We start from the raw sequence: 15,176 nt of genomic DNA on the forward strand, positions 1-15,176 counted from the left end.
TTTTTTTTTAAAACTTTGAAACATTGAGTGTTGCTGGCTGCTTCACATCACAGCATGTCAGTGTTTCCAGGATTTATGTTTTTTTCCCTCTCATTCAGCAGAAATATTGGTGCACTGCTTTGCAACACGACATATGAAGCGAACCCGGATCATACTGCTGAAAGATTTCCTGAAATGAAAGTCATAGCAGTTTATGTTTTATCACTTTAAATTGAACGGAAGCAAATATCATTATTGGTAAAACACAAGTAGAACTAAGTTACATCTAAATGATGTTGCTAAGAATCTATAGTTGAAGGGGGCAGTATTATGTCAAAAGGTTGAGCTTTACATCATGTTTTCAATGCTATTCTCTCATCAAAAGCAGAACTAGAGTGCTGCTTTTGTTTTTTATGCATGTTTGATGATTCCTTTAATCTCCCTGTGCAAAACACCTGGTTGGACCTAGCTCCGCCTTCAAGGCGCAGCTCCTCCTCGGAGTTGCAGTTTCCAAGCTTCCGTCTCACAGAGTAGTCACTCCCTCCTGACTCCCCCACTCTGCTCCTTCAGATTAGCCAGCATCAATTAGCAAACACCTGGTGGAACCTCGCATTGACTGAGCTCATCATACGAGCTACTTCTCAGTGCAACGCTGGTAAAAAAATATTGTTAGAATTAAAGAAGGTGTGATGTTGTGTTGACTTCCTGAAGATGGAGTTTCAGAAATAGCAGGAGCATTTAAAGAGACAGAGGCCCAATTTCAAGGCGTTAAATCAGGAAGTCAATTTTTTTTTACGTTGACAATAACTTTTTAACAGAAGTTAACAGTTACTTATGCTATGAAATGCTACTATGTGCCTAGAAAATGCATAGTACTGCCTCCTACATATCTGTAGAACTGGACTCCCAGAGTGCTGTGGTGGCGCAGGGGGTTAGCACGCCCCACATTTGGAGGCCTTAGACCCGCGGATGTCGCGGGTTCGACTCCCAGTCCAGACGACCTTTGCCGCATGTCCTCCTTCAAAAATGGCGCCGGCTCAGCTGGCTGCCTGCAGACGCAGCTTCCGTCGTGTGTGTGTTAATCTGTGTATAAAAAATTCTTGCTGTAACTGCGAAATAATTTCCCTGCTGGGATGAATAAAGTAATTCTTCTTCTTCTTCTCTTCTTCTATCCTTTCTTTTCTGAACACGTCGAAGTCTTTGAGTCAAAGAAAAAATTCTGCAAGGGGCAGAAATGAAAAACAAGCTACTTGAAAAGCTTACCCTACAATTCAGATCGGCATGTCAGATAGCTGGTCTTATAACTTTTGAAGTCCTCTGGGTAGCTGCCAGATTTCTTAATGACTAATACCTCTGCTGTTTCCTCTGTTTCCTTCAGGTTTTTGCCTATGACTATTGCTTCTGGTCCATGGATGAAACGGATAAGGAAAAATTTGCAGGTCAGTTTGTTATTAGCATCTTAGAGCGTACTTTAATTTAAACACCTAAATGTACGAAGTGAAGTTTGGGCCTGACCTCCTTGCAGGTCAGGAGGTGGTTTTCCAGTGCCTTGGGGAAAGTCTTCTCCACAATGCCTTCCAGGGCTACAACGCCTGTATATTTGCCTATGGACAAACTGGTAATTCACCAACTCTGGCTTCTCCATAAGTATATATATATCTGTAAACATTATTTCACATCTTATTTTGCGTGTTGTATAAACGGTGTATGTGACGTTCTCTTGACTGATGGCTTAATTTCTATTTTCTCGTAGATAAAGCAGTAGAAAAAATGGCGCCAGTGACTCCTTTGCATGCCTGTAACGTTTGTTTCAGGGTCAGGGAAGTCGTACACCATGATGGGCTCAGGTGACCAGCCCGGGCTGATTCCTCGCCTCTGCAGCGCTTTGTTTGAGCGAACCAAGGAGGAGCAGCGGGAGGAGGAGAGCTTTACCGTAGAGGTGTCCTACATGGAGATCTACAACGAGAAGGTCCGAGATCTGCTCGACCCGAAGGGGTAGGAACACCTGTCGAACGTCCAGCGCAAACTCAATATTAGAGTTTGTGTCCTATCTGTAGTGTAGAGTCTCTCTGTTAAAGCTGTAATCTCCCGCTCAGTCAAATGCTTGTTTTATACAATAACTCCGGTCAACAGCCCAAAAAATCATCTGTGGTTTTCAACTGTTTTAGGGTCATGGTGATGTGCTGAATCCAAAAATCACATTGGTTTTGCTCAATCAGGTCAACTTTCTGAACTATGGAGCAACATCAGCTTCAAAATGCATGACTTGTTCTCACATCTGGATCAGTTTGCTGATAATCTGGATCAATGAGTGACGAGCAGGAGGAGAGACTCCATCAGGACCGAGAAGAGACGGAGAATTTTAAACAATGAAGATTTAATGTTCAATTTACACGTACTTACCCTTATCAGTGTGTATTGTTCAATTTGCAGAAATCCAAGTTTGTAGCATTGAATTAATACACTACTAGAAAACGTTTTTTTTTTTTCTTCTAAAGCCTTCTTTGGATGAAAATTATTAACAGAAGTGAACTGATAATGCCACAAAAACTTTATCAGTTTATTCAAAATATCAAATTAGAATAAAAACCTGACTGAGAAAAATGTTGTCATTTTTGGATTAAGCGGTGCAAAACAGTCCTAATTTAGCTGAAAAAACGTAAACAACTTATTAAAAATATTTTTTTATAACCCAGTGCTAATTAATCCATCCAGGGAATTGCGATCACCACTGCAAATTCACTCATTTTTTGTAAGTTTTGTGCAGCCGTGTAGTCCTGTATTTCCTTCTTTTCTGACCAATCACTGCATCTTGGCAGAATATCGACCAATCCCCTTAGCCCGCCTCTTGTTCAACTTCATGTTTCACAACGTCTCTTGAAAGCCGAACCTGCAAGATGAAAGCATGTGTGAGGCTAAGCAGTAACATTTGCCTTTTATTTATTTTTTATTTTTTTGCCAAAACCATTTTGAGATCTTCTGTAGGATTTACTAACACAGTCATGAGCGTAACTGACGCGGGCTATATCTGTGGGACGTTTCACCCGTACTTCTCATATCTGTGCCTTCTGTCCCCCAACTGTTGATCCGTTGTTAAGATGTAGTAACGTGATTTTTTTTCCCCGAGCAATCTTTAATGCACCACGAGCGTACACATGCCGTCGCCACGGTTACACCTTTGAATCTGATCATCGTAGGGAGGCCTGCTGCTTAGCGGAGCTGTTCGGTCTGCGTTATGTTTAACAACTAGCCAGAGTCAAAAACCAAAAAAAATTTTTACGTTTTTTTTTTCTTTCTTCCAAACAAACCGAGTAAGTTAAGTAGTGCTGCTGCATTCACATAATGTCCGCTAAGTAATTAGTCCATGGCAATATATCATATCAGGCTTGTCGATAAGAATACTAATGTTATCTATTTTACATTCTCTGCTAGTTTGTAAATGCTAGTAATAAACTCAGTTCTCTTTAGTTTCTGTATAGAAGTTGTGCTCATGATTCTTTTCCACATATTTTAAAGAAATTTTTTATTATCACTAGTCAGAAATGAAGTTGAGAAACTGCAGTTTTTTAAAAGAGGCTCCACAAAATCAAAAATTTAAGGCCACAACAATCACAAAACACACCGCAACGTCCTCCAGGGACTGAATATCTTTTCTTTTAATTGCATTGCTTTAAACCTCCTGTCTTTGTTTTTTATTTTCTTGCAGTTGATTAATATTCAGTCATCTTTACCAAACCTATTGAAGCAGTGGCCAAAAACACTTAAAGTTTATCGGCTAACCTGTAGTAAAGTTGTAATTATTTCAAACTCGTTGAGCTGATAAATCAGAGGAGGTTGCATTGTGATGGCTGCAGTGGTCAGCAGATAAAAAGATTAGCAGCCTGCTCTGCAGCCACCAATGGGCCAGTTTATGTCCAGCAGGTCAGCAATAAATCAGGGCTTCAGGCCACCGTCTGCTGCCCCAGACACCATAACCTCTGACCCTCCCTCTGTACAAGACCTTTAACCTTGGTAAAGTGACCCAGAATGAAGCTCACCATCTGACAGCCATATGCGCCTTGGCCGCAGATCCGCGAATGATGAAGTTGTCGAGAGCGTGGCAGAATTGGGGTCAGAGAGCCGTGTGCCGGTGAAGCCTGCAAGCCAAGTTCAGTGACCATCAGGAAGAGCCGGGCTGGCGCCATCACCTCTGTCCTAACACAAAGCACCAAGAGCGAACGCCAGCCGTGGCCATGTTGTCCGTCTGTTTCCTCACCCTGTTCCGTTTTGTTTTGTGTCCAGGGGCCGACAGGCGCTGAGGGTGAGGGAGCACAAAGTTTTGGGTCCCTACGTCGATGGCCTGTCACGCCTAGCCGTAGCTAGCTACAAGGTAAAGCTGTGGGCCACTCATTCTTCTCTGCCAGGCTTATTGATTTTTATCTTCTACATTTACCGTCAGTGATCACATTTCCTTCTTGAGGAAATTCAGATTTCAGATTCAGATTCCCAAAGATGCTTGGCTGCATTTTCACTCTTGCATTTCCTCTGCCGCTTTGGTTTGCATTGAAGTCAAGTTCAGCATGTTAAACGGGTTTTCTCATCCAACTGGAGTCGGTTAATTGCTTTCCTGTTACTAGTTCTGGTTTACTTTCAAAGCCCCGAGGTGTCCAACTCTAAATCTTACTAAGTATTTTTGGTCTAGTTTCTAGTGCAAATATCTAACACTTGAAATCAGACAAAACTAATTCACAAGTAACTTTTAAGCCAGAAATAAGAGTATGAATTAAGTCAATAATTCTTTAATATTGATGAAAAAGTGTTAGTTCCACTGACAGATTATTTCACACATAACATGGAAAAACATGTCTTGTTATGAGTGAAATAATCTGCCAGTGGAGCTAGCACTTTTTCATCAATATTAAGGAATTGTGGACTGAAAAAAGCTCAGATATCTTGCTGTAAGTTAGTTTTATTGTATTTCAAGTGCACCACAATTTTTGCACTAGAAACTAGACCAAAAATACTTTGTAAGATTGTTTTTAGAGGTATGACTAGGCCTGTCACGATAGCACATTTTGCTGAACGATTAATTGTCTCAAAAATTATTGCGATAAACAATAATATTGTTTGAAGACCTTTTTACACTGAAAATGATGTAATAATCCATGCGATTTCTTGCCAAAGTTAGATACACTTTATTTTCAAAAGAACACTAAACACTGGAACTGGTAAACAAAATCAACAAAACAACCAAAAACAAAAATAAAATGGATTCTCAGTCTCATTAATAAAAAATGTACTGGAAAAAAAAACTAAACATAAAGCCAAAGTGTAAATAAATACTGCATTCAACCAAAAGAGGGCAGATTATGAAGTCTGTATATTATGTTGCCCTTCAGTAATAATTAGATTTAAATAGAGAAGATGGGCACATCGACTACCTGATGCAATAGTTCACACTACATGATTTTTTGCTCCTATTTTTCCCCTTACAACAATCTTAGATGTTGGTCTTTCTAAGATTGTGTGGTGTGTTATGGTAGATCATCGTTGCCGCTCTGATCTAAATCAGGGATTTTTCTCCACTGGGATCTTAACGCAGCCTGTTGAATGTGACAGGTAGCCAATCAGAAAGCGAGGATTCTCCTCCGTGTTTTCTGAGGGGAAATTATGGAGGGGAATCCCAAACAGCTGACACGGCGCAACCCGAAGTCCAGCGGACATTGGAGATGATATGAGGAAACAACATTAATGTTTATTCAACATGCAAAGAATATAGAAATGACAAGGGGAGGAGTTGGAGCGAAACCGGTAACTTTTCAGCTGTTCTTCGTTAACGTGACGTAAATAGGTTCTAATGATTTTCATTCAGTCAGGACTTTACGCTGACACTAGCCACATGCATTGCAGGTAGATTGTAGTAAAGCATTAATTAATGCCTGGTTTTAAATTAGTTCACTGGACTTGTAGCCATTATTTTGTGCCCATTGTTGGACACCACACGGCAGGACCGAACCCGATCGAACCGTTATCTCTAGGATTTCTGTCGGCTAATGTGTGATCTGTCAGGTTTTGAAAATGGGCCGACAATCGGCCGACAGCTCTAAGATCGTGTCGTGTGCGCTGGGCTTTACACTAAGGAAATGAGGAAGGGAGGAGTCAAGAGATATAGCCGGCATTAGGAGAGCAAGCTGAGTAGTATAAAAGTTGAATGGTGAAAATAGCACAAAGTATGCAGGAGAAGAAGCGTGGCGAAATTTACGGAGCAACCAGGAAAGTGGAACTCAATAGTGTGAATGAATGCCTGCAGCATTCACACTAATAAAAATGTGTAGGGGGGTAAAGTGGAGGGACCAATGGTTCCCTGGCCCAACCTGTTCTGGCGAAGCTGCGCAGGTCACTTCCAGTTCAGACTTGTGGGAATAATGTATTTAGTGCCCACAGATAATTTATTTTCATAGCGCATGCTCACTGTGAGCTATTAGTACCCCAGCAACAGTTGCCATGCTGCTGACAATGATGTCATCAGCCTGATTTCAAATGATGTCAGTGGGCCCTTCTAAGGATGCCTCTGTGATGTCATAGTCCATGACATCACCAACTGATCAGTTGAGTCTCCGGTCAGTCAACATAAAATTCATTTGGACACTTTAGCTGACGGAATAAAGATGAGCAACGAAAGCGACGTTTATGTGAGACCCAAGGTCTCCTTTTGGAGCAAAGTCAGAAAGACGTGTTCTAATAGAGTTCATCCTGGGCAAACCACCCCAGATTATAGGAAGAAGAAATTTCTCAGCGAGCTTCTTTGGAAAATAATAGAGAAAGTGGCAGACGGCCCCACCATGCATCTCGTCAGGGAAATCTTTTTAGAACAACACAAAAAACTTTTGGCCTTACTGCTAAGGAAAACGGGGGAAATAAACGTGGACATACTTTCAGATGTAGCAGAGGAACTGAGCGAACGAATTTTTCAAAGCATTGCGAGGGACGCGTTCCACTATGCTTCAGGTCTTAATTTAATTGCCCTTCTTGACTACCCAGAAGGACATGCATTTATCGTGAGAAAATTCAAACGCCACTTGGAGGATCCGGTTCCTAAAAAGAAAATGTTTACGAATACAAAAATGAAGATCAGGAGGACATTGTTTCCCAATGAAGATTTGTATAGTGATGAAAATTGCCTGAGTGAGTCTTACACTCAGGCAGAAATGGATCCAGAGCAGTTTTTAAAGGACGCAAATGAAATGGGATTTAAACGGGGGACTGAAGCTCAAAGAAAAAATATGGTGGAAAGAATATTTTGGAGACTAATTTATATATCAAGTTACAGATCCAGTTATGGCGCTTACAAAATGAAGGACACCGACCCCGTCCACAAGAAGCTTGGTCCAAAACTTTGGGAAGCGGTAAAAGACATAGATTTTATATTTTTTGAGGAGATGGAGACAAAACTTGGCCAGGACATCTTTCAACTTCTGAGCGGAAATGATGATGTAGTACAAGAGTTATTGTTTAAAATGATTAAAAGTGAAAACCCGCTGGTCATTTATAAACTCACTGAATGCTTCAAAAGAACCCTGGCACGTCCGAGAAAAATTCATTTGAAGAAAAGTTATATTAGAAAGTTGTGGAAGTGGTTTGAACAGGCAATCTGCTGTGGAGAAGATTTGGAAGAAAGTCAAGATGATTTTAACAATGGACCAAATGTTGAGCGTCGCCCTGCCGCTGACTCGGTACCAGCCTCTGACTCGGGACCGGCCTCTGACTCGGGACCAGCCTCTGACTCGGAACCGGCCTCTGACTCGGGACCGGCCTCTGAGTCGGGACCAGCCCCTGGCTCGGGACCGGCCTCTGAGTCGGGACCAGCCTCTGACTCGGTACCAGCCTCTGACTCGGAACCGGCCTCTGAGTCCGGTCCGGCCCCTGGCTCGGGTCCGGCCTCTGACTCGGGGCTGGCCTCTGACTCGGGACCGGCCTCTGAGTCGGGGCTGGCCTCTGACTCGGGACTGGCCTCTGAGTCCGGTCCGGCCCCTGACTCGGGTCCGGCCTCTGACTTGGGGCTGGCCTCTGACTCGGGACCGGCCTCTGAGTCGGGGCCGGCCTCTGACTCAGGTGCGGCCTCTGACTCGGGACCGGCCTCTGAGTCCGGTCCGGCCTCTGACTCGGGACCGGCCTCTGACTCGGGTCCGGCCTCTGACTCGGGTCCGGCCTCTGAGTCGGGACCGGCCTCTGAGTCGGGACCGGCCTCTGACTCGGGACCGGCCTCTGACTCGGGACCGGCCTCTGACTCGGGTCCGGCCTCTGAGTCGGGACCGGCCTCTGACTCGGGTCCGGCCTCTGACTCGGGGCTGGCCTCTGACCCGGGTCCGGCCTCTGAGACGGGACCGGCCTCTGACTCAGGGCCGGCCTCTGACTCGGGTCCGGCCTCTGAGACGGGACCGGCCTCTGACTCGGGTCCGGCCTCTGAGTCAGGGCCGGCCTCTGAGTTGGGGCCGAGTTGGGACCGGCCTCCGAGTCAGGACTGACCTCTGAGTCGGGCAATAGGGCGAGTCGCCCTTCGGCATTTCAAGTTAGGAAAGCCCAAATAAATAGACATGTCCCCAAAATAAAACCCCCCTCAACAATGCAGACTAAAACACAACTCAAAGAAATAGCTGAAGCATTCGCAGAATACTATAAAAAACTATATGATAATACGGACAAAAACACTCAGGAAGATGTAACATCCTCTTTTTTCAAGAAGATTAATCTCCCAACTTTGTCAGAAGAAGAGTCGCTGGAAATGACCCGACCTATAACTTCACAGGAAATTATGAATGTTATTAAAAACCTCAAAAACAACAAACCTCCGGGGACAGATGGACTGCCAGGGGAATTCTACAAAACATTTAGCCAAGAACTAACGCCAGCAATATGTAAGGTATTCAACTATGCACTAACAGAGGGGGACCCCTAAATCACGGTCTGAAGCCATTATATCGGTAATCTATAAAGAAGGTAAAGACCCAACTATGTGTGAAGGCTACAGACCCGTGAGCTTATTATGCAACGATTTAAAAATACTAACAAGTATAATGGCAAAAAGAATGCAAAAATACATAGCTAAATTGATTAAACCAGACCAAATGCGATTTATTCTGGGGAGGCAGGGAGCAAACAATATTAGAAGAATATTAAATGTAATGTCATATACAAAATTTAAATCATTATCCTCCCTTTTAATTAGTTTAGATGCCCAAAAGGCTTTTGACAGGGTAAAATGGAGTTTTCTATACCAGACATTATTGAGATTTGGATTTTCACAGCAGTTTGTTGAATGGGTGAAAGTAATCTATAAAAATCCAAAATCCCGAATTCGAATTAATGGGTACTGTTCAGAATTTTTTGATCTCAAGAGAGGAGTTAGACAGGGGGACTGTCTAAGCCCTCTACTATTCGCGGTTAATATTGAATCGATGGCAGAAGCAATAAGACAGAATAAACAAATCCAGGGAATAAGAGACGAGGGAGGGGTGGAACATAAAATATCACTGTTTGCCGACGATCTATTAGTACTCCTAACAGAACCACTCCGGTCAGTACCAGCTCTACTAGAAAGCCTTAAAGAATATGGGAATATCTCTGGGTATGCGAGTAACGAAAGTAAATCAGTAGCAATGATGGTATCAGGGGAATGCTCAGCACAGCTAAGAGATAAAATAAAGTTCAAATGGACCGATAAAGGATTTAGATACTTGGGCATAATTATCAGACCTCGAACTTCACAATTATTCAAAGCAAATTATGAGAAACTGAAGAAGGAAATTATAAAAGACCTAGAAAGATGGGAGATCCTACCACTGACCCTCAGGGGGAGGGTAGAAACAGTCAGAATGAATGTATTACCAAGACTACTGTTTGTATTCCAATCACTCCCAGTTTCCATTCCTAACTCCTTTTTTAAAGAGATGGATAAAAGAATATCAAGGTTTGTATGGCAAATAAAAAGGCAAGAATCAAATTTAAAATACTTCAGTCCTCAAAGAGTAATGGAGGGTTAGGTTTACCGGAAGTAGAGAATTATTATTTAGCTGCTCAACTGAGAGCCATAGCTCTATGGTTAGCAAAGGATCAAGAGACAATATGGGTAGATATGGAGCAAAGAGCCTGCCCAAATCTGTCCCTAGAGTCACTGCCCTTTACAACAAGGAGGGTTCAAAGAAATCTCAAAATTCAAAATTGCTGGATTAAGGAAACGATTAACATTTGGTCAAGAATAAAAAAGAAATTTAATTTCCCTGACTCTATATCAAAAATTGTAAAAATAGCAAAGATTCCAGATTTTACCCCAGCTACTATGGATACAGGGTTTGAGAGATGGACAAAAGGGGGACTGGTATTTATAGCACAGCTTTTTAATGGATCAATAATGAAATCTTTTGAACAAATCCAAAGGGAATTTAATCCACAAAAAACAGATTTTTACAGATACTTGCAACTTAGACATTATCTCCAGAATCATAGTGAATGGCAAAAAATCTCAACAGATATGACCAAGACCGAAGAAATTTTATTATCAATAGCAAAAGGTGAATCAACAAAAGGCATGATCTCAAAACTATACAAAAGCCTGCAATATGAATCCAGTGTTAATAATAAGTAGGCCTGTCACGATAGCAAATTTTGCTGAACGATTAATTGTCTCAAAAATTATTGCGATAAACGATAATATTGTTTGAAGACCTTTTTACACTGAAAATGATGTAATAACGCCTGCGATTTCCTGCCAAAGTTAGATACACTTTATTTTCAAAAGAACACTAAACACTGGAACTGGTAAACAAAATAAACAAAACAACCAAAAACAAAAATAAAATGGATTCTCAGTCTCCATTAACAAAAAATGTACTGGAAAAAAAACTAAACAACATAAAGCCAAAGTGTAAATAAATACTGCATTCAACCAAAAGAGGGCAGATTATGAAGTCTGTATATTATGTTGCCCTTCAGTAATAATTAGAGTTAAATGGAGAAGATGGGCACATCGACTACCTGATGCAATAGTTCACACTACATGATTTTTTGCTCCTATTTTTCCCCTTACAACAATCTTAGATGTTGGTCTTTCTAAGATTGTGTGGTGTGTTATGGTAGATCATCGTTGCCGCTCTGATCTAAATCAGGGATTTTCTCTGACTGGGATCTTAACGCAGCCTGTTGAATGTGACAGGCAGCCAATCAGAAAGCGAGGATTCTCCTCCGTGTTTTCTGAGGGGAAATTATGGAGGGGAATCCCAAACAGCTGACACGGAGCAACCCGAAGTCCAGCGGACATTGGAGATGATATGAGGAAACAACATTAATGTTTATTCAACATGCAAAGAATATAGAAATGACAAGGGGAGGAGTTGGAGCGAAACCGGTAACTTTTCAGCTGTTCTTCGTTAACGTGACGTAAATAGGTTCTAATGATTTTCATTCAGTCAGGACTTTACGCTGACACTAGCCACATGCATTGCAGGTAGATTGTAGTAACGCATTGATTAATGCCTGGTTTTAAAATTAGTTCACTGGACTTGTAGCCATTATTTTGTGCCCATTGTTGGACACCACACGGCAGGACCGAACCCGATCGAACCGTTATACCTAGGATTTCTGTCGGCTAATGTGTGGTCTGTCAGGTTTTGAAAATGGGCCGACAATCAGCCGACAGCTCTAAGATCGTGTCGTGTACGCTGGGCTTTATACTAAGGAAATGAGGAAGGGGGGGTCAGTGGAGAGCATCGGAGTTGATCTTTTTTTCATTCAGTGTCATTAACAGAAAGAGAAAAAGGCCGGGAGAGACTATAATGCCGATAATTAAAATGACATCGGTAGTTTTAATTTATTGTACGATTAATTGATTTATCGTTTATTGCGACAGGCCTAGGTATGACACTGCAAAACACAAAGATAAAGCTTTGACATCCTTAAGGGAGAGCATTACACTGAATCCTCCAGGCTCTAATGAGCCACAATAAACACAAACCTCCTGAGAATTACTAAGGTAATTTCTCAACCCACACATAAGAGCTGAACTAATACCGAGGGATGAAATCTTATCAGGCCAGCAGTGCCTTTTATTGTGTTGTTGGTGGTGTTTGCTTTCCTTTGCCACTTTTTGACTATGAATTTTGACTTTAAACCCAGAATTTTTTCCTTTCTTTTCAGTGGCCCTGATCCTTTTCAGTACATATTAGCATTGCGAGGACAAAACCTCCAGAGAAACTTGTTCTTCTGCTGTAGAAACTTTGCACTTTCCTTTAAAGGTCAATTTAGTGATCAGTGTTTCGGTTGCTTTCTGCGCAACTTTTCTGGGACAGCTGGGGAAATCCAAGCCATATGATCCAAGTTCCATGTGCAAATCATGTCACATGACCTGGTCATACAAGGAGGTGAAGAAGTGACTCTAGAGTGTGTGGGGGGAAAACAAAATCTAAATTAATCAGATAAATAACGTGGGCAGTCTTTAAAAACAGTTTTTCAGGGCATGCACATGAAAAGAGGCAGTTTTTATTTATTTGTTTTATTTATTATAAACAGGCTTTAACCAGTAGGATAAGAGAAAACATGTCCAAACATAACTAGGAACAAAATAATTAGCTTCCCACTACGTTTCTATTTGAAAGGGAGTAGGAAGAAGCAAAACTTATTTGTTCCTACCCCTTATCTCAATTCAATGAAATATGTTACTTACTGACTCAATAATTCTCAGAAATTTGTAATTAAAATCATTTCATGAAAAGACTGCTAGTGATGTTAGTAAAGCAGGTCAGCTGTGCGGAACAGTGCGAGACTCCTGCTCTACTCTGTAGTGATGAATGAGACTTCAGGCAGGCTGTCACTCTTGAAACTCTTAGTTTGACTGCAAAAGTGGCCCAGGACAACTTTGCCTTAGTCCCGTAGAATGAGTGACAGAATAAACCAGAACCTGTGTGGCAGCTTCTATGATCCAGACCTAACATGCACACACAGAAAATGTAATAGCTTTATAGATCTAAGCGTAAAGTTTGTATACTTCTTTGCTGACATCTTTAATGAATTTATTTGTTTCATCAGGACATTGAGTCTCTGATGTCAGAGGGGAATAAATCTCGGACGGTCGCTGCCACAAACATGAACGAGGAGAGCAGTCGATCGCACGCCGTCTTCAACATCATCCTCACACACACACTCAAGGACCTGCGGTCTGGGGTAAGATGAAATCACACATACACACACATAGAGCTGAGCAAGAGAAACCGTTAGTGGATGAATTCTCTTGGAAATCTTAGTTTTGGATGAGAAAATCAATTTTAAATCAGTGTGAAGTTATGATCAAGAGTGACAAACTGTAGATGTAACAGATCTTAAGAGGCTCTTTTAGATCAGCCGATGTTACCCTGCATCATGTGTCCATCACCTTTTTATTCAGACGCTGTTCTCTCAGTTCCTGGTTTCACGGAATTAAGAATCTGAGAATCTCTTCAGAGTTTCTCCGTCCAGTCTGACTGAGCTCGACCTGCTTTGTAAAGATGGATTGATAAAAAGTCAGTTTTATTGTCCAAACTGGTAGAGTCACATCCTGAGCAATGTCATTTAAGGGAGTATCAGCTGTGTGAAGTATTGAGTCAGAGGTGCTAAATATAAATGCTTATATCTGAGTGAAGTTGACTCCCCCCCCACCCTGATCTCCTTTAAACCAAACAAGTTTGGTTTGGTTTAAAACTTGCAAGCATTTGTGCAGCAAAACATTTTCTTTGTGCCACAATCATTTTAAAGATATCAATAAGTGTTTCTGGTGACCCCTGGAAACCTTTTTCCTTTTTAATTATAAGAAATTATAACAACAAAATGCGCATTTTTGCTGCTCAAACGACTGATGCCACATTTTGTTTTATTTAGTAATTGTGGATTGACAAGTTGACCTTTGATGACCTCTAGAAACATTTATTGATATCTTCAAAACGACTGCAGCACAAAACAAAAAAAAACAAAAAAAAAAAAAAACATTTGACAGCAATTTCTTTCAAAATGAAAACACACCGCCGTTTGTTGTAAAATTACGAAACGTGGAGGAGTTCAAGTGGTATGAAAACTTTTTCTTCAAAAAGCCCTCAGATGCAGCCATTACTGAAAGTAGGAGTAGGAATTCAAATAATCCAATCCGCCGCCCTCTGGGATGAGGGTGAAGGTAGTTACCGAATGCGGCGGCGTCAGCCCCTACGGTGAGTCTCTTAGAGGAAAAACCTCAGTGACTCATTTCTCCTTTCCTCACTGACCCACTTTACTCCTCGCTCTTATTTCTGGCTCCCACCAAACCCTGTTAATAATTCACAGTCATGACTGCGAGTTTGTCAACTGATACAGCCTGCTTTGTTTTCAGCGCGCGCACACACGCAGTCATTCACCAAGTTGGTCACTCATCAAGCGAGTGAGTCACATTGCTAGCTCATAAATCCCATTAAAACCATATTTGTTGGTTTTGAGGCTAGAAAAAAACATTTTCAGCTTGCAGTAATGCAGCAGAAACAAAAATTTCCACAGTGATTTGTCGCTTGACAACATACTTCCTTTCAATGTAATAGGTGATCAGTGCTCATGTGCGCAGCACTGCAGGAGGCTGTCGTTGAAGTTGAACGTTTAAAGCCGTAATGGTTAAGAGGTAGTAAAGACCCACAACTGCTGAATGAGTCATTCCAAGAAATATCATTAGTTTCATTCAGGAAAACACTCTGTACTCTTGTTTGCACCTTGAACTAACTTACAACTTATTTGGTTGTTCACCCTTCAGATTGCTGATGAACGCAATGGGTGTTTAGTTACTTTTATCTCGACTGTTGATCTGTTTTGGCTCCTTTTAAAACTGCGGCCAGCTAGTTTGACACATTATCGCTACACATCCTGCCTCCTGATCTGGTTATCACCCAGTCTGGCTACAGAGTTTCTAATCATGCAAACAAAACACCATGTTGAAGATTGTTGCCACCTCATCATTATATCACTTGCTTGATCATGCGTCTAGATCTGAATCAAAATAGCGTAAAAGACTGTTTACTGTTAGTTACAGTAAGCAGCAACTCCAATATGTTCCCTCTTAAATTTTCACAACTTCAGTTCCTTTTGTATCCTTTTTTTTCCCTCTTTTATCCAGATGATAAAGTCTCCCTTGTTCAACAGTGAGTTTTCCTCTGAGAATGCGAAGCCGTATCCGTTTGCGG

At 41.6% G+C, this 15,176-nt stretch overlaps 1 protein-coding gene across 8 annotated transcripts in view; it reads left to right on the forward strand.

The window, feature by feature from the left end:
- Nucleotides 1–15,176, forward strand: part of kif13ba (kinesin family member 13Ba) — a 56,778-nt gene that overhangs the window by 17,768 nt on the left and 23,834 nt on the right. For all 8 annotated transcript variants that reach the window (XM_028015376.1, XM_028015378.1, XM_028015380.1 and 5 more), the window contains 5 exons: nucleotides 1,358–1,418; nucleotides 1,505–1,597; nucleotides 1,794–1,974; nucleotides 4,261–4,348; nucleotides 13,036–13,170. In XM_028015376.1, coding sequence (XP_027871177.1) covers nucleotides 1,358–1,418; nucleotides 1,505–1,597; nucleotides 1,794–1,974; nucleotides 4,261–4,348; nucleotides 13,036–13,170 — 558 coding nt within the window. The remainder of the gene's footprint in view (nucleotides 1–1,357; nucleotides 1,419–1,504; nucleotides 1,598–1,793; nucleotides 1,975–4,260; nucleotides 4,349–13,035; nucleotides 13,171–15,176) is intronic.

This window comes from Xiphophorus couchianus, chromosome 4, assembly GCF_001444195.1.
Source record: "Xiphophorus couchianus chromosome 4, X_couchianus-1.0, whole genome shotgun sequence".
In the NCBI taxonomy this organism is placed as follows: domain Eukaryota; kingdom Metazoa; phylum Chordata; class Actinopteri; order Cyprinodontiformes; family Poeciliidae; genus Xiphophorus; species Xiphophorus couchianus.